This window comes from Neodiprion pinetum, chromosome 7 (genome assembly GCF_021155775.2).
Source record: "Neodiprion pinetum isolate iyNeoPine1 chromosome 7, iyNeoPine1.2, whole genome shotgun sequence".
Classification (NCBI taxonomy): Eukaryota; Metazoa; Arthropoda; class Insecta; order Hymenoptera; family Diprionidae; genus Neodiprion; species Neodiprion pinetum.
This window is the reverse complement of record NC_060238.1, coordinates 11,940,505-11,966,061: the sequence shown is the minus strand read 5'-3', so window position 1 is coordinate 11,966,061 and position 25,557 is coordinate 11,940,505. Positions and strand designations below refer to the sequence as shown.

At 39.3% G+C, this 25,557-nt stretch overlaps 1 protein-coding gene across 1 annotated transcript; it reads left to right on the top strand.

Annotated features, from left to right (window-relative positions):
- The first annotated feature begins 9,041 nt into the window (after window positions 1–9,041).
- LOC138191291 (uncharacterized) lies at window positions 9,042–9,722 on the top strand. Its single transcript, XM_069137933.1, has one exon. It carries the CDS (start codon window positions 9,042–9,044, stop codon window positions 9,720–9,722), a length of 681 nt encoding a protein of 226 aa, XP_068994034.1.
- Window positions 9,723–25,557: the final 15,835 nt, after the last annotated feature.

Below are 25,557 nucleotides of genomic sequence, written 5' to 3'. Positions count from 1 at the left end.
TCGACAACCTCGATCAAATGATCAAAGCTTTAGAGCTCACCACGGAGAAAGCCTTGGATACCTTTTACACAGACTTTCAAACAGGCAGAGGTCTGCCGATTCAAAACGCTGGTAACATTTCTCAATTGGACACCTGAATAAGAGCGTTGGAATATGAACGAGGAAAAGCAAACACTGGTGACAGAACTGCACAAGTCTGCACGCCGGAATTACCCGCGTCAACGTGTAGACGTGCGCGGCATCGACAAGACCTGGCAGGCGGATCTTGTTGATATGACGTCATACGCAGGACAAAACAAAGGCTATAAATACATGCTCACAGTCATTGATATCTTTTCAAAGTATGCGTGGGCTATACCGATAAAGAGCAAGTCTGGAGATGATGTTACGAAGGCAATGGAATCTGTTTTTGTTCAAGGACGGGTGCCGAAAAATTTACACGTCGATAGCGGAACGGAATTTCACAACTTGAAATTTGAATCGCTTATGACACGCTACGGAATCAAACCTTACTCCACGTACAGTAATTTAAAGGCTTCGATCTGTGAACGTTTTAATCGGACGCTGAAAGGTAAAATGTGGACAAGGTTCAACATGCAAGGAAGTCACAAGTGGCTCGATATCTTATCTGATTTGGTTTTGGCTTACAACAACGCCAAACACCGAACCATAAGAATGAAACCGTCGGATGTCACCGTTGCAAAAAAGAGGCTGTTATTACGTCAGGCGTACGGAGGGCTTCAAGCGATACCTCCCATATCGGCAAAATTCAAATCCGGTGACAAAGTTCGAATCAGCAAATTCAAAAATGTCTCCGAGAAAAGTTACACTCACAATTGGACGACTGAAATATTTACGATAAGTCGAGTGGAAAATACTCATCCTGTGACGTACAAGCTCAAAGACCACCGGGATCAACCCATCGGTGGTGGTTTCTAAGAACAAGAGCTCCTCAAGGTTGAACATCTGGATATCTATCTGGTGGAGAAGGTGCTCAAGAAGCGTAGAAAAAAAATATACGTCAAATGGTTAGGTTTTGACAATACACACAATAGTTGGATAAACGAATCGGACATGTAACATTTGAATAAATGAATTTTTTTGTAAAATGCGTATGTGTCTCTTGATTCTATACCCGACGCATAACAATTATGCATCTTTATTTTTTAGACAATCGACAGACATATGCATCTTTTTACAAATTTATATATTCCGGAGCGTTCTTATTCACTATCCTACATAATAATATTTCATACATCATGGTACAGTTATAAATTACAAAGCTAAGGTGCAGGCCTGTAGCCCCACGGAAGCATGTCGGTTATGTTTCGAAACACGATCCGCTTGTCGTCATTCCAGCTCAGCGCCACTTTCTGCTGTTCTACGGTGTATACCTCGTGCTTTCAACTTAATATCAAATGCTGATTTGTAGACAAATTTTCACGGTCCAAAACAAATTTCAAATAATTGTTGAAAGTCATTTCTCTCAACGCTGATCACTTGACACCTTTGGCACGTTTACAGTCTTTCTCATCTTTCAAGACTCGGAATGCGTACAATTTAGCTCATCATCCTAGAAATTCTAGCATTATTTTTTCGTTATTTTCATCTTTCATCAAACCGAGAACTTTTATGTTCCCTAGAGGCAATCCATAAACGTTGCCAAGCGGATAATCAGCGTATCAAATTTATGCAAGTCCTCCTTTATATGTTCGTATATGTCGGGGACGGTAAAATTGTAAATCAAACTGTCGGTATCCGTGTACATTAATTCTGCTTGGTTGCCAAATTTCTGTTTAATATAATCATAATGAAAATCGTAGATATATGTTTTAGCCAGATCCATGATGGAGAAACCTGCATTCAGCGGTTTATTCAACTTGACTTCCGTCTTACTCATTTCGACGATAATTATATCTTTGTCGAAAACGGTGCAGCTGTGAAAATTGAGTCTGGCTATAGTAGCTCTAGCACCGTATCTTCCATCCCATTTCGTGGTCAGCCTGACATCTCCATACTTCCTAACATTTTCCATTGTTTAGCCAAAAACTGCGTTGTTCATCAGTATATAAAAATTTTTCTCGAATTCGTTGTGAGATTTTTTGCGCAAATCGGTATTCAAATCTATTATTTTTTGATCCACCGGGTCTGTCTCAATTTGAGAACTCTGTGAATTTTGAGTAATTTTAAGCCTAATTGTGAGCATTGTTTCAAAGCGCTACAGTGAACGACGTATTTTTTCCTGAAAAGTATTGTGGGCGTCAATTTCGGTTGCTTACTATTCGAGATCGGAGGTTTATAGTGCTCCAGACACAGTGGTAAATCCTTATGAATTTCAAGTAGTTCCTCAGGATATTCCAAATCCACCTCCAGTGTGTAACCAAACTCCGCATCGTCCGTGATGGTAAGAACGTCGCATTATCTGAAGTCTGATACCCATTCGAAGGAACTGTATGGCAGAGCAAAGCTCAACGTCAAAGTACATGAGATAAGATTCTTCGACCTCAGGATCGAATGCCTCCCCCATGTACCTGTTGTCAGCCTTTGCGTATCTGTTAGAGCACTGTGACACACCACCACAAATACCTTTTTCGATAAACATAACCATATTCATGTCGGTGAGAAACTCAAGCTCGATGTCGGTACACTTTAACATCGCATCAAACGGCAGACCGGGCGCGGTGTAATAATGTAACGACTGGCTGGCGTACCGACACCGAGAGTTCGGCGCGTGCCCCCAAATATTGTGCTTGGTGGTGACAAGCCCAAATCTCACTACCCACTCGATAACCCCACCACATACCGGTAATCCAATCAAATCGCACGATTTACCGTACCCCTTCTTCAGGGGACGCGACCAATATATTTATATATATATATATATATAAATATGTACATATATATAAATATATATATATGTAAGTAGCAATTCAAGGAGAATTCTTCTTACAGATTCCTCTTACCAAAATTCACCGATATCCTCTCCGGATTTAAACCCTTCTCCGCGATGACGTCACAGTCTGCCGTACCGACTTGAGGTCAAAAACGTGCAACCTTACCGACAATTGTATCGGTCGACGGTGATAATCGCACTGCTTCACCGACGATTCTCATCGATCGAAGGTCAAAATCATGCTGCCTTACCGCCAGTCTTACCGACCGAAGGTCAAAGTCTTCACGTCGTGCTCGCCTGCCAACGGTAGAGGCCAAACAATCTCAAATCTATGAATTCACCTAAAATTATTGAATAATATAAAAAAAAACAATATTGCTAGAATTTATCGGTTCTGCTCCTGGTTATTCTCACGGGTCAAATTTTCTAATCTAATGGCTCTTATGGAATATTCCCTGTTGCTCTGGACATCCCGTGCTATCGTGGATTCCATCCACTTATATGACTTTAAATAGAAATTAAGCGCTTTGCTTGAAATCCCTTATCACAATCTATTGAAGCTCAATCCGACAAAGCCCTCCGGACGAAGAACACTTTGTTATCAAAAACCTGAGTGCGAAAGTTCAGCGCTTTGCCGGACAACTGCCCTTTCTATACAAAATCTACCCTGTACTGTGAGTCAGTTAGGCGCCGTGCCGGATAACTGCTCTTCTACAAAATCTATCCGTGAACAGTGCGTCAGTTAGGCGCTGTGCCGGTCAACTGCTGGCGATGCTCCCTGCGGTTCTCCTATTTATACTCGTTTCCGAGTTCTCGTCCCGCTACATTCCCGTCGTCTCCTCCCCATCCACGACCTTCGAGTCAGGTCAACGAGGCGTCGGTCATCATCCGTGGTTGTTGTGATTTTTTGTACGTTATGGGAACTGCTGATGTCGATGGCGGTCTCAATCAGCTGTCTGTTATAGTTGTTGTTGTGCTTTTGTGTATGTTACGGGCGATCTTGATCAGCTGTACGTTACACTATTGCAAATTAAAAACTCAACTGAATCAACTTACAAAATATTTTGAGCAAACACGAATTAACACTGACGATCATAGACTTCTCAAAACTGAACGAAATCGCGCGGCTGGAGACGTTTCTGCCGTTGAAAAAAGTTTCGAACCTTGAAGCCTACTTCGAATACAGGGTCAGCGGTGTTCGTCGGGTTTAAACGAAATTTGGTAATGAAATCGTTTTGGATTGGAGGACTAGTTTAAGAGTTAAGTTTAAGATAAGAGTTCTCCAAGAAGATGATGATATATTCCAGATGATGGTGACAGACCGCAACTAACGACATTCGGTTGAGTCCACGCTATCTGGGTGGGCCATATAATCAACTCGAATTTGTTTATGTGTAATCTGAGTATCATATTCACATATTTTATACCACTCAATAGTAGGACGTTCAATATTGAACAAAAAATATCAAAAATTATATGTATTTGTCACTCAGCGCTAAGCCATCCTATTCACCTTCAACCCTAAAAATTTTTGTGATAGTAATTCAAATTGAGTTTCACAATCTAAGAAAGTGCTATTCTGAACACTAATAAGCTACGACGAAGGTTTTTAGGCTGCGTTTGAACCTCGTAACTGTAGCGTGAACTCTATGGTGAGGTTTCAGCGGACTCAGTCAAGGATAGAGTGCAAGGTTGAGACACAGTTAGGATTTCATTTGATAAGTCTTTATTTATTTTATATAATGTAACTATTCTAGTGCGTACCGCTCCACGAACACTGACAGCTTCACGCGCATACCCAAACATATGTATAGCTGCCGTATAAAAAGGACGTTCATCACTGCAAATGATAATTCAGTATCAACTCATCAAGTATACGTGAGGAAAAAGCTAAGGATGGAATTCACGAAGTGTTTGAGATTGATGGATATTATGGAAACGGCGTACAAAATCTTAGGCAAATCATCATAAACAGCAGAAATTCAAAAATGGATAAAATGCGGAAGTCAAAATATTTGGCTTCTCAACAAAATTTTGTGAAAGGCTTCATCGATTGGAGAAAATATCAGAATTATCACAACGATCGGACTCTTAAAAGCGCTCACGGAAAATTTCAAACGTCTTCAGAAAACGAGTGGAGGTACGCAGAAAGAAAGAAGAAGCGATCGAGTTCACTGTGAAGTTTTGGAATCAGCTTCACGGGGAGAATTCGAACTATATCCATCGTCAATTTGAAGCATGAAGATGTAGAGAGATTTATAGAAGACGCAAAGGTATGAGCCGTGACAAGACTAAAAAACGCTTTGAAGAAAAACGGGAGCTTGAAAGCCAACGTTATCCTGGCTCGTAAATGTAAAGTTGAAAAGGATGATCACACGGTGGAAGAGATCAAATTTGTTGATACGAGGAATGAAATCATTCTCCAGACAACGGATATTAACGAATGGTTCATCGAAAAAGCGACAGGGCATTTGTTGAAAAAAGTGGAAGATTTCCAGGAAAAGGATTCAGGCCGGTTGTTACTTGAGATTATAAATCTTGCCGTCAACATTAACAAGTATACACCACTACGAGGTGGTCTGTATACCCACACCCCGTTACCTAAGCATATCAGTAATAAGAAGGCTGTGGTAAACATCAGAAACAACGACTCTTACTGCTTTCTTTGGTCGGTCAGCACAGCTCTGTTCCCAGCGGACAACAACAATCCCAACGCGACCAGCTCATACCCGCATTTCAGCTCAGTGCTACGGTATGATGGTATAACATTTCCTATGTCTCTAGACAAAAACACTATTTCAAAATTTGAGATACCTAATGGACTTTCCATCAACGTTCACGGTATAGACCAAGGTGATCGGGAAAAAAGTGAAATAGTACTGATTCACCTGAGTCAGAATGAGTCTGATAAACCTGTAATTCATCCTTTGGCGATAGAAACTGGAATCACTGACGATGACGTTAATATGGAAAATTATGAGAAAAAAAGAATCTTTGATTTCACTTGTATTCGAAATCGGTCTCGATTAACAAGTTCTCCAATTTCTAACTGTAATGGTCGTACTTGGTTATGTGATACATGTTTGTCTCATTTTTAATCTGAAAGATGTTAAAAAAAGCACAAAGTTTATTGCATGAGTTTGAACGAGACCAAAGTTGAATTACACACAGAGGGGGAAAGTTTACTGATATTCAAAAATTTTAAGCACAAAGAAACCGTTCTGTTCTGCATTCATGCGGATCTTAAATGTTTGCTGCAACCTACTTATATTCAACTGTAAAAAGACAGAACAATTCACCAGAACTATGTTCCGTACAGCGTAGCGTATTACTTCCATTGCGCCTTCGTCAATTCCATCTCAATGTTCAAAATAAACCGTGAAGAGACTTGCATCCAATAGTTTGTGAATGAGTTGGAGAAATTGGCACATTCGTTACGTGCATATTTCAAAACTGTTGTAGCCATCCAACCGCTTAATTGCAATCAGCTTAACGAATTTAATTTATCAACGGTGTGTCACATTTGCGAGAAACCGTTCACGCTCGAAGACGTCAAGCATCGTGATCACAGTCATTACTCTGGAAAGTACCGTGGTGCTGCTCATCGAGGCTGTGATCTAAATTGTAGGAACTCACATACTATCCCGGTGATATTCCATAATCTGTCAGGTTAAGATTCGCATTTTCTGATTAAAGTATTAGCGACAACTTTTAAGGATACTATTCAGCTTCTACCGGTTAATAAAAAAAAGTATCTTTCGTTTATAAAATTTGTTGAAGCAACGGACCTACAGTTTAGATATATAGATTCGTATGGTTTTATGCTCAGCAGCCTCGAAAAATTGGCAACGTATTTGAATGATAACCAACAGACAATCATACGTAAGTTTTTCACTAGCTCCGACAAACTTGAGTTATTGAATAGGAAAGGTATTTTCCCGTATGAGTACATGGATGGTTGTAGAAGCTTAAGGACGTTTAGTTACCGACCAATGAAAAATTTTATTAAAAATTGAACAACCAAGATATTTTGGATGAAAATTACGGGCACGCATGCAAAGTTCGGCACGCTTTTACGATTGAAACGTTGGGAGAGTACTGAGACTAATGTTTGCGGACTGACGTTTTTATATTGGCGAACGTTTTTGAAAACTTGCGGCAGAGTTGTTGGGCAACGTACAACCTGGACCCGTTACATTATGGGGAGGTTCTCGTCCAGAGGCCCGAAAATGTGCGTAATTTCATGATTTTTTTTTTTTGAGAGTATATACGTATTTTTTTCAAAAAACTTTTGTGGCATTTATTTGTCTATATTTCGAAAAGTTTACAAAATTTTTTCAAGTAAAAATAATACAAAATGGCAGCTCCAGCCCTTACTGACGACGGTCGTGCGCGGCGGTGGACAGTGTGCGCGGGGCACTCTACAACCTTGCCAAGTGATCTGAAACGAAAAAATCAAAAAAAATCTTGAAGTAGATGAAATTTGGGGGGCCTCATGAAACTCCAATTTTTAAAAAACCCTTTTTAGAAAAAATGGGGACCCTTTGAAAAAAAAAACACCCTTTTTGCCTCTTTTTATTTGTTTTAACGTTTAAAAAAACAATACTAAACATTTTTGTTCGACAAAAAACGCTTCCTGAAGGCCCCCTAAATTTAATAAGCTTTGATTTGAGCCGCCAAACGTCGAAATCGGTGTAGTCGTTGAAGCAGAATTGCACTCCGCGCGCAAAAAAGAGTCGTTTCGAGAAAAACGCGTTTAAAGTTTGACGAAGAAAAAATCGTATGTGATGTTTTTTTTTTGACACTTACATCTAAACAGCTATTCCTGCACCATACGGGATTCCTTCCTCATCTTCAAAAAGCATGATTTGCTGAACTTTGGTGCTGATTTTGTCAATTCTGGCCTTTTTCGCCAGCACTGATAGATTCGCCTCCGCTAATGTGATGCGTTTATCGTCCGTCTTCGCAGCAAAGTTTTTACTATTTATTCCTTTGACGATCCCCAATGTCTTCATGGTTGTTAATATTTTCCAGACCTTGAGGATGAAAATAAAGCACTACAAAAAATGAGTTTTTTTTTGTCGATTTTGACTAGAACCTCCCCTTATTACACCGCACCCGGGCTGTTGTTTGACGCAATGCTGAAGTGTATCGACATCGAGTTCGAGCTTCTCACCGACGTAGATATGACTATGTTCATAGAAAAAGGAATTCGAGGTGGTGTGTCCCAATGCTCTACTCGGTATGCAGAAGCGAATAATAGGCACATGGGAGATGCTTTTAATCCAGAGCTATAGGAGTCGTACCTCATGTACTTTGACGTCAACAACTTGTACGGTGCTGCCATGAGCTCTGCTCTACCGTACAATTCCTTTGAATGGATCTCAAATTTCGAGCGATTTGATGTTTTTACCATCTCGGACAAAGCCTAGTTTGGCTACATATTGGAGGTAGGCGTGGAATATCCCGAGGAACTGTACAAAATGCACAAAGATTTGCCACTTTGCCCGGAGCACTACATACCTCCGACCTCGAGTGGCAAGGAACCGAAATTGATGACCACGCTACTCTCCAAGCAAAACCACGTTACTCATTATCGCGTTTTAAAACAATGTTTGGAGTGAGGTTTATAATTAGTTGAAATATATCGAGTTCTCGAGTTCAGACAATCAGCGTGGTTTAAAAAATCAATAGATTTGAATACAGATTTGAGAGAAAAAATTAAACAATGAATTTAAGAAAAATTTTTATGAATTAATGGATAACGCTGTTTTTGGCAAGACAATGGAGAACAGGGCACAGGAAAACAAATTTGAACTCACTGGTGATGAGAGAAATTAACGACAACAGAGTCAGGGCGGTTAGGTGGTCTAGTGGAGTAAGTCTCCGGTGAAGCATCTCTAGATACCAGGTTCGATTCCTGGCTCCGTCGTTAATTTTTCAAATTCACCAGTTTGTCAAATTTACATATTTCAACAAAAATTCTCTCGTAGATTATTGATTTGCGCACCAGCATCTCATTTATTAGACGGCATTGCCGTCTTACGGGCTTCTCATCGGAAGCAAAGGATTCAAAAAGGGTAAACATAACATCTACACACTACAGTCTCCTTACATCGTGCATGCAGAGAAGAAATTCTCACTCACAATGGAGAACGTTCGGAATTACAGAGATATTGGACTGATTATGAAATGGGGTGGAAGTTGCGGTGCTAGAGCTACTATAGCCAAACCAAATTTCCACAGCTGTACAATCTTTAATAAAAAAATGATAATCGTTGGAATGCGTAAAAGGAGAGTCGAACTCAACGAACCAATGTATGCAGGCTACTCCATTTTAGATCTTTCAAAATCTTCTATCTACGATTTCCATTATAATTATGTTAAAACGAAATTTGGACATCAGGCTAAATTAATGCATACCGACACGGATAGTTTAATATACCACTTCACTGTCCCCGATATTTACGGATGCATGAAACAGGACTTGGATAAATTCGATACTTCCAATTATCAACCTGACAATGTTCACGGAATGCTACTAGTTGACAAAAATGTCCTCAGCTTGATGAAAGACGAGTGTAACGAAAAAATAATGACAGAATTTATTGGTTTGAGGACGAAATCGTATTGGTTAGGACTCATGGGGAAGGATGAGGACAAAAAACGAGCTGAGGGTGTAAAAGGATCGCTATTAAAAAATCTAACTTTGAATGATTATTTGAAGTATGCTTCAGAACACAAAAATTTAGTCGATCATCAGAGTCTGATACATAGTCAGAAGCATCAGGTCTATACCATAGAACAGAAGAACGTAGCACTCAGCTGAAACGACGGAGAGCGAATCGTATTTACAAACACGACCGATACGCTGCCGTAGGGCTACAAGACCTGCAGTTATACTGCGCATTGGTGTGAATTGTATCTTTCAGGTGCAAAAATAAAGGCACACATTTGAAAAATAATCTCGGTTATTCAATGTTACATATCACATTCATCCATCCAACTGTTGTGTGTATTGTCAAAACCTAACCACTTGGCGTATAATTTTTTTCCGCGTTTCTTGAGCACCTTCTTCACGAGATAGATTTCCGAATATTGAACCTTGAGGAACTCCTGTTCGAAGAAACCACCAACGATGGGTAGATCTTGATAGTCTTTGAGCTTGTACGTCACAGGATAAGTATTTTTCACTTGGCTTATTGTGATTATCTCCCTCGTCCAATTGGGAGTGTAACCTTTCTCAAAGACGTTTGTGAATTTGCTGATTCAAACTTTGTCACCAGTTTTGAACTTAGCCAGTTTGGTAGGTTTCGCTCGAAGCTCTCCGTACGCCTGACGTAATACCATTCTTTGGTTCTCAATCGTGATATCAGTTGGTTCTTATGGTTCGGTGTTTGGCGTTGTTGTAAGCCGGAACCAAATCGGATGAGATATCGAGCCACTTGTAGCTTCCTTGCATACTGAACCGTTTCCACATTTGACTTTTGAGCGTGCGATTGAAGCGTTCGCAGATCAAAGCCTTCAAATTACTGTACGTGGAGTGAAGTTTAATTCCATAGTGTGACATAAGTGATTCAAATTTCGAGTTGTAAAATTCCGTTCCTCTGTCGATATGTAATTTTTTCGGTACCCGTCCTTGGACAAGCACAGATTCCATTGCCTTCGTAACATCATCTCCAGACTTGCTCTTTATCGGTTTAGCCTACACGTACTTTGGAAAGATATCAATAACTGTAAGCATGTACTTGCAGCCTTTGTTTTGTTCAGCGTATGATATCATATTCACAAGATCCGCCTGCCAGGTCTCGTCGATGCCGCGAACGTCTATACGTCGACGCAGGTAATTCCAGCGTGCAGGCTTATGCAGTTCCGTCACCAGTGCTTGCTTTTCCTCGTTCATATTCCGACGCTCTTAGTCTGGTGTTCAATTTAGAAATGATTTTAGCGTTTCGAATCGACAGGTCTCTGCCTGTTTTCAAAGCAGGTGTTCAAGGCTTTCTCTGTGGTGATCTGCAAAGCTTTGATAATTTATTTGAGGTTGTTGATTTGTTTCTGCAGCACGTTGAATTTTCGTCTCAAGATTTTTAAAGTTACAGCATTCTTCGGCTCTGCAGGATCTGCGACTGTTCCGGCGTCCGCGGAGCTTACGACGCTGGGACGGGGTGAGTGAGACGGCACATTACAGGTCGACACGATAGCTTTCCCCCTTCTATTCCTTTCTTTGTTAATCGTCCTCTACCTCAATCAAATAAGCAACCTCTCCCTTCTGATCAAATAAACAGCCTTTCATTCTTAATCAAAATGAACAATTTCTCTGTGGTAATTGAGACAAGCAGCCGAATACTCTGGGCGAAGTGACACCTCAAGACTGAGGCATTGATATTCAAGAGATAAAGAGAGGGATTCCCGAGAGCTATCAACGCCGCCGTGGGCTCGAGACAAGTGAGTGACTGTTCTCCCGGCTGGCCCGTCCTCATCTTGCAGCAGCAGCGCCGCCTATCGGGTGGAACGCCGTGGGACGGGGACCTCGTCGGGATAAACGTACTCTCGAGGGCGGCGGTAGTGCCGTGATCTGACAGTGACATTGCATAGTCTCATGTTCTGTATATCGTAATGCTCGTCCGCTGTTATTTGAAATCCGACACCCGGAGGACCGCGAGTGCTCGCAGCCGTGTTTTTATCTAGATGCCGTCCAAACACGTCGATCTTCATCTCGATAATGAATGCAAAAACGATGGGAGCTGCTTAATAAATGATTCCTGCTTCGCGTAGTTCTTCGATAATGGAGATTATTTTGTTATTGTGACTCAGATTCCCCGCTGCCTGAGATGCCAGGTATAAGCGAAGACGTTCCACTAACTCGTTTGGATCATCCCAGAAAACGTATTCCGTTTCAAAACCTTGTCGAGTGACCATAGCTTGCGGAAGTAGACCTTTACCTCTTCGGCAAGGTGATGGGGAATAATCCATCAATTCGGCAATGACATTATTGAATTTGTAACTGTTATCGTTTCCAACACCCCCATCCGAAGAGTAATACTTTTTATGTATCGGTGCGAGGATTATGTTTTTAAGATTTTCCCGATCTCCGGCGGTCACAGATTAACCGTCAGGCTTCTTTTTGAACAAAAGTTTCAGCAAACCCTTTGTTTTCGGGTGAAGCGTATCGCCAATACGAATGTAGTCACTCTCAAAAGATATCAACGAATCACCAATCATTAGTCTGTTTCGGAGGTTGCGTACACCGTACACGTTGTCCAATTCACTTTTCCTCTTTGCATCTCTCACCAGTACAAAATGCTCATCCTTGATTTTCTCGGCAGATGTTTCTATGATTGTTTTATCTCCTGCCGAAGCAAAGGAATCGTCCATTTCCGAGACTGTTTTATTCTTCCTGAATTTCTTTCACCTCTTGTTTTACAGGTTTAGTATCTTTTGTAACATTCACCGGTTCTTGCAACGGAGTCACTACTGGTTTGAAAACGTCGCTCGATTTCTGAGCCAGAGATTCTTTGCCCGACTTGAGCAATCTGTGTTTTCGATGAATCGCAGCACTTGCTTGAGCGACCTGGTGTAGGAGATCTTTTTGCTTGGAAATTTCAGAGCTCTGCATGTTGACGCAACTGAGTCTGCAACGCTACCGCGTCTCTCGTTTAAAAACGGTAGATTTTATTTATTTTCCAGGCCAACAAAAGAATCGAATCCCTTCCTGTATCGTCCTTTGTTAAGCTCACTGTCTTTGTCGATCACCAGAAACCCGTACTTCTCATCGTTCCAGCGTGCAGGGCACACACTTTCGAACTCTGTGTAAGACACATCGGTGTTCACATGGTCGTTGCATACATGTCTCAGGTTCACGTCGTCTTGTTTGAATACATGAATAACTTCACGTTATCGCGCACGAAATGGTTGGGAATACGCGCGTACGTTTGACAGAGATAGAAACAGTCAACGTTGTGATATCTGTCAATGCAAAAGTAGGCTTCGATATTGTCCTGCTTCTCGCACGCTACATCGTCAAATATGATTATTGAGTTGGGCCGTGCTTCTTCTGGTGTAATCACTTGCTCACGCTCGGTAAACGCGAAATACTTCATATTCTCGACATTGTCCAACAATTCGTTCAACAATCCGTATTCCGGTTGATTGAGAGTTTTTGAGTAGATATAGATATTCTCAAATCTCAGTCCGTAAGGATGGGTTATGAGTGTGAGCAACGCATTAGTTTTACCAATATTTGACAGTTCACAGAATATTGCACGTATACTGTTTGAGAGTAATTCACCATGCCGTTTGTGTCTTTTGACATTTTGCATTGAAAGTTTGTCAAGATAGGTTGTTTCTCAAACCGCATCTCAGACATGATTGATCGGATTTGCTATGAATGTCCCGTTTCAAAGCACTTCCTTTCGGTGAACACACGGACATGATCATGTGCAGAGGTAAACGCAGCAGCAGGCGCCAACATCGTGGCAAGGGTTTGGTAAATGAAGTCATTAACAGCCTTCCAGTCAAATTGCATGTACCTGGTTATTAGTACTGTGGGCCTAGTACGAAGTTAACGGAGAGACTCGCGCAGGGCGATCCAGGAATCAATCTTCTCGACGCAGCTTGCAAGGACCACGACATTGCTTACTCGCAGAATCGTGAAACTCTTGAAGTTAGAAACGAGGCTGATAGGGTGTTGACTGAGAAAGCTTGGAAACGGATTTTCGCTCCGGACGCTAATTTAGGTGAGAATGCAATGGCTTGGGCAATAGCTAATACAATAAAAGTGAAATCAAAAATTTGGAATGGGAATTCAAAAATTTGAAAATATGAACTTGAGAAAAATTATAAATGCTGCAAAACGTTCTATGGTTCCAAGCAACGATGCAGAAATAGCTATCGAATATGCGCTGAAGGGAGCTGAAAACGCCGTTCAAAAAGCGGTGGTTGAATGTAAAGTGCGAATACCTCGCGTTCCACCATTACCTTCAAAGGTCAGTGGTTTTTCACAGTTTCAGATCTCTATTTTCGCTGAATTTAGTGCTACAGGCGCGTAAACCGGTAGTGCGGCAGGTAAAGCAATAGCTGTGAACGGTGCAAGTGCTGCTAAACGAGAACTGGAAGAGAGCAAACGATACAACAAAACTGTGGAAGCTATCGCGTTGAGCAAAGGGCTCCATATGAAACTGTATACAACAGGTCTGGGTCTCCATCTTTCAAAAAACTAGATGCGATGCTACCACGTCGAGCGTTGACTGATAAGGACATGTTGAAATATGCGAAAATCTTGAAGGTTTCCCATTTCCACGGTGTTTTCATGCGAAACGAAATTCCTAAAAACGGTCCACGAAAAAACGAGTCAGCCGTAATCAACCTTGACAACAAAGACGGTCCGGGAAAACACTGGGTTGCATACAAAAAACGCGACAATACTATGGATTACCTTGACAGTTTCGGCAACCTTCAACCACCCTCAGACCTCATGAAATAACTCGGCGTTGGTAGTGTTAAATACAATCATGAAAGGTACCAGGATTATGATACATTTGAATGCGGACGCTTGTGTCTAAAATTTCTGAATGGTGAGCTATATAAACGTGGTGCATGATTTATCAAAGTCAGTATATCACTCGCAATCATGGATGATTCATTAACGTCAACGATTTCAGGAATTTCTTCGATTCTACAGGCACAATATTTCCCACTGATCGAACTTGCTTGTAATAAAAGTTAAACTCTTGGCTTGGTAGAATTCTAACCTTCAATTGGATTCCCGACGTTGATCGTGGTCGCAATCAAATTGACGTAGTTGATATATTGATCACCATACCTACCGGCTGCTCCAAGATCGAGGACATAGAAAAGTATCTCCAAAACGTGCTAAGAAATACAGATATCCGGCTCAACATCAAACCCAAAAATAAAACGTTACGCAGCAAAATCACATGCAACCGCACGATCAACTTTAGGCTGAATGATTCCATTGTTCAACATTTGGGATTCACACCACGTGTATTGAAGGTTGATAAAACTCACGAATCAGACGTGCCTGTAACTATACGCAAGGTCAACGCGTAGCGAGTTGAGGGCAGCATTACAACGGGCGCCTGGGTCAATGGACATAAAGTACACACTATTTACGAGTTTTTCCCGACTGTCCCACCAGGATATAAGATCGTGGAAGTACCAGCGCATGTCATTTATCTTCCGATCACCCTAAGGGTCATAGATCACGTTTAGCTCCGGTTGGTGAATCAAGACGGAGACCTATTCAATTTTCGTGAATATGTTATTACCGTGAGACTATATATCACATCGCAATCAACGATAGGAATTGTATTCAACAGACTGTCAAAGAGTAGGTATATCAGTAAGTCGGCATGCCCCGATCAAGTCAGTCAACGATCGATTCTCGAACCGTCAACACCTCGAAACGTGAAGTTTCTGATAGCTCTGGGTCGAAAACTGACAACTCTTGAAAGAGGAATTTCCGACAACTAAAAATCCGATTTTGCTGTTTCATCATCTGCTACGTACCATGGAAGAAGAAATCTAGAACATTTGAGAACCAGTCGTCTTTGACGAATCTGTTGCGCATTACAAGATTCACGCTTACAAACCTTACGGGTCGTCAACTTTCAACAACAGCTATGAAATTCAAATCACCGTTCAGCATCAGGATTGAAGCATATTAACTAGCCGAAGTTCAGTACATATCCATGGACGTTCCCTCAAATCTGATGGTACAGCTACTGTGAACACACAGCTCGTAAACAACGCGATCTGTCATTTATGTGAAGAACTTCGCTATAAAATTAATGCAGTTGAGATTGATAGAAGCAAGAACGTTGGCTTGACAAGTTTCATGAAGGGTTACGTTTCCCTGCACCCTGGTCAGATTTGGCTGATGGAGAGCGTTGGATGGCTTGATGTCGACGAGAAGAAAAAATCAACCGATGCCGAGGGTAATTTTGACGCATCAATACCGCTCAGCATGATATTGGGTTTCGTTGAAGACTACCGCAAGATCGTTGTCAACGTTAAACATGAATCGATTTTGATGAGATCAAAAACTAACGTCAATGCTATCATGCAGACTCAAGAGGAGGAATTCAAAATCATGATAAATGCCGTGGAGTGGCTAACACCGTATTTGAATCTGGCCGATCAGAAAAAAGTTCAACTACTCAATTTCATTCAGAAAGATCCACCTATTTCAATGAGCTTTTGCAGTTGGGAATTGTACGAATATCCCTTACTTCCGACAACATCGAAACACGTTTGTACTGTGAAAACTTCCACTCGGCTTGAAAAACCTCGATACGTCATTTTGGGTTTCCAAACAAGTCAAAAAAACAAGACCGGCAAGAACGCAAGTCATTTCGATCATCGCAATATCACGGACGTCAAGCTATTTTTAAACTCTTAATCTTATCCGTACGGTAACCTGAACCTCAACATGAGTCGTAATCTGTGCGCGCTCCTGTACGAGATGTACGCAAACTGACAAGCTACCTACGACGACAAGAACCCCGAGCCGTTGCTGACAAAGAGTGAATCTCTTCGAGACGTCCCCTTATTCGTTGTCAACTGTTCAAAACAAAACGAATCTTTGAAGTACGGACCTGTCGACATCCGTCTTGAATTTGAAGCTAAAGCCAACTTTTCCGCTGAAACATCAGCGATCTGCTTGATTTTTCACGATCGAATTGTCGAATACAACCCGCTTAGTGGTGGAGTGAAAAAGTTGGTATAAAAGTTGACCCGTTTCCACCATCTCGCACAGTTCAAAGATGGAGCTCATCGTTGATATACAAGGCTTTTGTAGACCTTTTAACAATAACTTCACATTGGAAGAATTGGCTATAATTTCAATCTACTCGGAAGCATCTCCATCAATGTTTTTCTTCAAGGCACCTCACGAATAGGATTGTGCGGACGTCAAATAGAAAAGCCAAAATTCTTGGTTGAAAGGCGATTTTCATGGTTCACCTTAGAGCTGTGGGAGCATATCGTTTGAGGAAGTTGAATGGACCATTGAAGACAGGCTGTGCAAAGCTGAAATTATGTACGTGAAAGGAAAAAAAAAAACAAGGTAGGTTCCTTAAAATTGTCTCCAAAGTTCAAATCATCGATTTGCTGGACTTCGGCTGTACGTCGCTTCAAACCTTGTAAAAAACTTCAGCTGTGTCTTCAACATGCGACATGCATATAATTCCCAACGCAATCTGTGCAGCACAAAACGTTCTGTTACTTCAAAATTAGATACAAAATCATCATACTTTTCGGATGTCGAGGGTGTACGATTTGTGTTACTGCGCAGAAGCATCTTTAAGAACGGTTACGCATTCCTGGCGAATATATTATTCTGGTTATGATACTGTTGAATAAAATTATTGGACTATTGTTGTGAAGTGATTGTCAACTGTACCCTAAAAATTGTAGGCAGTAAAACTGGACTTTGAAGAATATTCATAAATCAATATAACACCTCTACCTTAGCTCTCAAGAGAGAATTTTTTTTTCCAATACAAATCTCACGTAATACTCAACCTTGCTCTTCATCCTTGACCGAGCTGTACTTGAACCGAGTTATGTTTTGCATTCCTAGAGCGACAGTCACCCAACACCGCAGATCCATAGCTCTGAATGTATACTACTGCAGCTATCGGTCGACCTTGCACTCTGGCCTTGACTGAACCCGTTTAAAGTTTATCGTAGAGTTCGCATTACAGTTACAAGCCAAAAAGAATGTGACGTTGATGATAAAGTATCGACACCGAGTGGGTAAAAAACAATTCTCAGAACCATTAATTTTGGAATGTCGCGTGGCTGGTGACGTGGGAAAAGAATGTGAGGTGGTTAATGTTACACATCAGCAATTCTACCATGGAAAAAGAATCTGAGGTGGTTGATGTTACTCATCAGCGATATCCGAGTGGATAAAAAACAATGATCCTTTTTCCCGAGAATAGTTCAGCGAACGTGTCACGAGAGGCAGCACTAGTAGTAGGGACAAACATAAAATATTTAGATTCAACGCAGTGTTATTTACGTGATATAAATTTAGGATTTAAAAATATAAATGAAACACAAAAAATTTTTTTTTTAACAATTACAATGCCAACAAAGCATTGCAGTTTTGCGAAGTGTACTTTGGATAACCGCTATCCGGAGGAAAAGGTGTTTTTTATACCATTCATAAAACCTCATATTGATAGGGTTAGATGTAATGAATGGATACATGCATCGAGGAGAGTGGATTTAACAGTAGAAAAAATAAATAAATATTCATATGTGTGCTCTCAACATTTTATTGGTGGAAAATGTCCTACTGAGGAAAATCCAGATCCTGTTTCTACAACGATTAGTAAAGTAAGTAATAATAAATTTTTTTAAACTAATTATGTTAGCGATTGGAGTTAAAAAATTGGTATTGAAATATTAATCATTATAGACGTAGTAGACATGAAAAAATTTAACTTAAGTAAAAAAAAGTTTAAAAATACTATTCATAAAAAATGCACATACCGATCTAGTAATTTTCTACATGTAAATTTTTTTATTCTAAAATTTTAGCCATTTTATAGACTGATTTGCTACTGGAGAAAATTAATTAATGTCTGCTAGAGTCGAAGTCATAAATAATTGACAAATTTATTACTAAAGTTATGAGTAAATAAATAATTCTATTACCTGTTTAAAAAATTATTCTTAGTAATAAACTTATGATTTTTATAGATCCCAAAAGCACGAAGCAAACGTCCTTCAACATCAACGATCGACTCTTTGTGCAGTCCGCTCCAAAAATCGAAAAAAGGGAAAGATGTTAACTCAGAGTTCTCAAATCCAATTCAGCAAAACGATACTCAAGATATTCCATTAGATAACTATTCAACTCCTCAATTCACTGAATTACCACTAAGTTACGAAGAGCACATCAATGAATCTGTAGCTCATGCAGAAAGTCTAACTTGTATGGAAGTTGAAAGTATTTTTGTAATAAAATCACAAAAAGGGATTGAAAAACTTACGAAAAAGTTAAGTACATCTACTGTTAATTATGAATTATGCATGAATGATCGTAAAAGGTTTAAGTTTCATACAGGCTTAACCCTTTCGGCCCGATCGGTGACTATTGTCACCTAACGCCCGACGCTCGCTCTGTCCGAGCGGTGACTATAGTCACCCAACGCCTAACGCTCGCTCCATACGAACGGTGTTCCGCAAGTACGGACGCTTGCCGCGACTGCTCGGTCAGCAGGGACGGCGCGACGTCCGTACCGAAAGGGTTAATGCCAGAAGATTTTGATATTCTGTGGAATTTCTCAGGTCCGCCAACTGAATCATCACTGATGATCTGGCATTGACGATCTGATACTAATAAACGCATAACGATAAAACAATTTAAAGCATTATCGTTAAAAAATCAATTATTTTTAACTCTTGTGAGATTACGATGTGGCTTTTTATTGTATGATTTGAATTGCCGGTTTGGTGTCAGTATGGGATATATTTCTAAAATAACAACAACCTGGATACAACTAATGTATTGTAAATTCAAACAACTAAGTAATTTTCCATCAGCTAAAGATATCAATAAAAACTTACCTCAAGCCTTTAAGAAATTTGAAAATGTACGAGTAATTATTGATTGCTTTGAATGGAACATGGAAAAGCCAAAAAATTTTAGTCAACAAGGAAATACGTATTCGAGTTACAAATCTTATAACACAGTGAAGTTTTTGATTGGAATCATACCTACTGGAGGGTGTTGCTTTCTTTCAGAAGGTTTCGAAGGACGCATAACTGATAGAAGTATCACCGAGATAAGTGGATTTCTTGAATATTTGGAGAAAGGTGACTTAATATTGGCAGATCGTGGTTTTAACATAGAAGATTTATGTAATAAGTATAAATGCACAGTATTAACGCCACCGTTACTGAAATCAAGAAAAAAATTTACAAAAAATTAAGTTAAAAGAGCAAGAGAAATTGCTTCGGCTCGAATACACGTGGAACGATTCATTGGTCGAATGAAACAGTTCAGAATAATGCAAAGAATTATGCCCAAAACTTTATTGCCTATTGTATCACAAATTGTGTTTGTAATTGCAATGTTAGTAAATTTTCAAGAGCCACTTGTTACTTGAATATTTCGATACTATTTATGAGAATAATTATAATACTATTACTATTTTGTTATATCTGATTAGTTCAGTAAGTGGAGTATTATTAGTCATAAGATTTAAAATATTTTTTAACAAAAAACAATCATAAAACATTTATAGTAATAACATACACATATCTCATGCTATTATTAAAAATAAGTTAACTGTAGTTTTTACTGCACTAATATGTCCATCACAAGTAGTAGTAACTTTCGTGGTAGTCTCATCTCAAAAAATTCCATAGCTAAGACATTATGGACTTTGCATAATTTAGTTGTTGTAGCATTTATAAAATTTTCGCCTCGAGAAATCTTCTCGACTACAAAACCATTCTTAGGCGTCCACACAATAAAGTCACAATATTGTAATTCCAAAATAGCTACTGTCAGCTGAATTTGGTAGTAATAAGCATGATTTCTTTTCAAAGTAATTTGATCATTTTCAACCGTATAGCACAGATTACTTTGATCTTTGATTTCAGCTAAATTAAGAGGTGAGAAATTTTTCAATTTGTAAGGACACTTTACTTCAATACAGTAGAGCAGTTCATTGTTTTCCACAATAAAGCCATCTGGGCTGCAACCAAGTCCTGGGAAGCGATTATTAACAATCAATCCTGGTTTTTTAATCTGAGTCTTATTAATAGACGTAAGGTAATCTTGGATTGCAGTTGATTCATTTTCTCGACCGTAAGCGATCGCAGGCAAGTGACTAATATCTTTTGTTTTTTTGTCATAACTTTGTATTCATTAAATTTGTTAAATCTTTGCTTGTATAAAATGACTTACAATCTGATGCAGTAATTCGGTATCTTCGTGCATTGAGCCATGCCGAACTATTTTGTTCTACCTGAAGCTCAAATGGACCAAGCGTTGATGAGCTTAAATTAGTTTGAAACTCTGCAATTTTTAATTTTAATATTAACTTTTGATCACAGTCCAAATCATAATCATCATACTGTATTTGCAGTAAGTCGATCCACATTGATTTTTCAATTTCATGTTGTAAGCGTTGAATCAAATCAGTTGTCATTATATCAGCACTCACAGAACTGCTTAGATTCGACTGCGCACTAAAATCAATTACTTTTTTTCTATTAGCTTCATTACAATTTTTTTTACGCTCTTCACTTGAATTTTTCGTTGATTCAACTTTTTTATACTCAGCAGTGATGATACTTGATGGATTATTTCCAGTTTTGCGACCTTGATTCCATTCTTTTATTTTAGAAGTACAAGTAAGCGGTTCAAAACCATGTTGAAGCGTATATTCTTCCAGTTTAAAAAGTAATGCTACAATATGTGAGCAATTAAAAGATTCAGACGGTGGACATTGACATGCAGCATTCATTACGTTTCCATCGTCATCAAGACCTATTACCACATCGTAAATCGTAGTTTTAAAGGATGATTGGATTTTTGCCCTTAGATAATAAATATTGTTACAACTATTATCTTGTAAATCTTTTATACGATTACTAATACAGTACAATCTACCTCTCTGAATGGCTTTAGAATTACCAGAGACAGGCATTAAATCGTCGTCCATTTCTTGATCATCGTCATCGCTTTCCTGTGAATTTTTACCTTCTGTAATGTACTCATGTATAATACCGTAACAAAATGAATGAGGAACCTGTTTAGATGGAAATGTTTGCCAATTATCATTAGGATAGAAAGTAGTATGGATGGGTAATGTTGTAGATGAATCTGATGTCACTGTTGATCCAGATGTAGATGCCAATGAGACTGTTAAAGATGCTTGCAAGCGTTGTTTCTTCTTCACTAACCATATTCCTTTGTCGACACCTTCAAAAATAACTCCTTCTCTTTCGTTATTTATACAATCGTTGACCCTAATGCGTACCAATAAAAGATTATTAAATTATTAAATTTTAACTAACTGATAAACTCATCACTGAGAGTCATCATTTATATATGTTTTCAAAATTATTAAAAAAAAAAATTGGATGAATAAAAAATGAATAGTTAATTTTTTCACTAATAATTACCATTGACTAGAATTACATATAACCTCTATCTGTTACTAAATCATATTCGTTTATTTAATTTTTTTTCATTACCATCTATATTTGATTCATATTTCACTCTGAAATAAATCTGAAATTTATTATTATTTTCAATTTCTCTTATTACACTTTGAATCTCCCGCTATTTTTTCACTACAGTCTGTATACAAACCTGTCAATTAATTCTTTTTTTTTTTGGTAACTTTCAAATTACGGCACGCAAGCCAACGTTTTAGTGTTACTACATTGTTGTCTTTTACGGTTGCAAATTTAAGTTTTGCTCCAGGAACGTCGTCTTCTGTTAAAAACATTTTTCTTTCAGTGCACTTTACTGTGTGTTTATATGGGGGTTAGACACTGTTTGTCCATACCGAACTACTAGCGCTGCAAGTGAGTAATTTTTCGTACTTCAGGAAAAAGGCTCATTCTTAGAACCAATAATTTTGAAATATCGCGTGACTGATGACGTGTGAAAGGAATGTTAAGTAGTTGACGTTACACATCAGCAGTCCGACCGTCGGAAAATAATTTGAGGTGATTAATGTCACACATCAGCAGTTTCATCGTCGGAAGAGAATGCGGGACGGTAACCGGCATCCAGGTCGGTAAAAATTTCACGCCCCCCGCTGCACCCTCTGCCGTTGGCAGGCGAGAACAACATAGAGACTTTGACCTTCGGTCGGTAAGATTGTTGGTAAAGCAGCTCGATTTTGACTTTGGACCGATAATAATTGTCGGTAAAGCAGTGCGATTTCGACCGTGAACAGATACAATTGTCGGTAACGTTGCACGTTTTTGACCGCAAGTCGGTACGTCATCGCGGGAGAGGGTTTGAGTCTGGGGAGGATGTCGGTAAGTTTTGGTAACAGGAATCTGTATGTAGAACTCTCCTTGAATTGCTACTTATATATATATGTATATATATTGCAACGTACCGGTTACCCGACATACTTGTACAGGTAACCAAGTACACGAATGATAGATCAACATGAGTAGGATAACCTCTACACACGACGTGGCAACAACATCGGGATTATAATCGGGGTATATGAGAACCACGCTGTGTAGCACCGAGTAGCAGTGTTCCAGCAAAGAGCGGACCTGACCCATAATATTTAGACAGAAGATAGGAGCAGTGTTCCAGCATAGAGCGGACTTGTCTCGATAGCTAGGTAATAGGAGCAGTTTCGAGCATAGCGCCACCTGACTCAAACCGGAGGTATAGGGACAGACGAGGCAAAACGCCCGCCTGATTCAAAAAGGGGAAGAGGGTAGAAGGCGATAGTAGATAGCTAGAACAAATCTATTCAAAACATAGATTCTAGTAAAACAGAAGTTATTTTGTGTTATTTTTTTTTTTTTGTACTAGTTTTGTTTTCGACACAACTCATTATTATTATTATTTCATAAAATGTATATTTATTGTGCATTCGGTGCGTTACAATATAACCACGGTTGTTTCCTCAATTGATAAGTAGTATCTCGGATAGTTTAGGGATTCAGCGACGGTGACACTACCTCACACTTGGCATCGTTGTGACAACCATGACCTAGTCGTAATATTGTGGATCCCGAGCCCAATTGAAAGCCACGGCAATCCACCCTGGACTGTACCGCATCTCGATAAAATGAAGAGCAGGAACGGTGAGCACGGTAAATTCAAACGTTGCATCGTTGGAGGGACTACGGCAACGACATCAGCGTTCGAGATCTTGGAGTCGGTTATTACACAAACAACGGCTGTATTCCAGTCCTAGTTGTGTAAATAGACGGCGAAGGTGACCCCTCCGCACGTCAAGGTTAAACCAAAGTAGCATAGGGTTTTTTTTTTTGAATAGGCAATACCTATCTTTCTTATCCCTATTCCCTTGAGATGGCCCGAATTTAATATCAATATCATTTATAACATCTTTCTGCAGTGACCTCACAACCGATGCGCTTTCCACGAGCAGAGCAGCTCTTGAGAAAGGCCGCAAACGTTACAACATATTGTTACGGAGGAACCTTTTCACCCCGTAGGAGTAAACAAGGGAATATTATGAACAAATGAATTACTTGGTAGCTGCGTCAACCACTATTATTGTAAAAACAGTCTTGTGCTAAACACAGATCTGAATTCACGTGTTTCTCTTAAATACACTATTTTACTAAGATTTCCTCACGAGTTTTCACCACTCTGGAGCCCGTACATTTTAACAGTCACATTTGTTACATTAGTGTCCGAAGTGTTCCGATTTGAGTCGTTCTCAGTGAGAATTTGAGAATATTTTGAAAATCTCCATTCCAAAGAGAGATATAGATTCAAAGATGCCTTGTACAAGATCTTCTTATCGACTTGCGGAAACGGCTCTCCATCCTCAACATACACAGCATCAATCAACTCAGGTTTTGAGTTTAATGCAAGAAATTCTTCAAAATCAACATGAGGAACGTCTTGAACGAGAGGGAATGATGGTACAAATTAATAACTTGAAGAATCAGATCCAAGAAAATTATTCTCTCAGGAATAGATCTCCTTCCCCTGTTGTTTTGAGAGATTTTCCAATAAATCAGAATCAGGTAACAAATTTTACACAAAGGTCAGTGCTATTTTGCCCTTCTTTCAATAGAGCTTCAGTAGAAAATAGAGTGTGTGAGAACAGAAATCTGCATAGATTTGAACTCCCAGAATCCTTACACGCTCTAAATTATCATCATGCGATGAACGCTAGATCATGCCAAAATTTTGTAGAGAACATTGAAAGAGACAGTATTCTTCATTCTGCCTCTAATAAAAATCTCAAACTTGTAACTTTTGACGGTTTGACTTCCTGGACTGATTATGAACGTCTGTTCCAGATCATTGCTCGAATAAATAATCGGGAGCCTGCCATTAAAGCTGCTAATTCAACCAATTCTTTAAAAGGTCTAGCTTTGGCTATTGTGTCTTCTCTATCGAATTCCGATTAAGAAGATTATGATAAAATCTATTTTTCTTTAAGACTCAGATTTGGATATGAACATTTATCTGAATTTTATTATACACAATTAGAAAATAGACGTCAGGGTCGAGACGAAGATCTTGCTACCCTGGGTCATAATATTGAAGGATTAATCCGAAATGCTAGATTTATCAATGCTTCATCTGATCAAAATCTTCAACAAACTTGAGGATTGGCTGCTCCCACTTCACTTTATCAAGCAATGATTAAAGGCTTAGAAATAGAAGCGATGAAAGAACAGAGTCTCAGTTCCAAACGTATTCGTCGAATTGAAACTCATGAACCAATAAATGAAATAACAGAACAATCCATTGAATATCAAAATAGAAATGTTTCTTTTTCAAATGATGATTCTCAGTCACAAAATTATATAAATAATGATTCTAGAAAGCTTGAGAGGGAACGTCTTTTCTGTGAAAAGAAAGGACATACTTTTGAATTTAGTTTTTTATTATATAAATCATTTGAACAAAGAAAACTAGAAAAATTGAA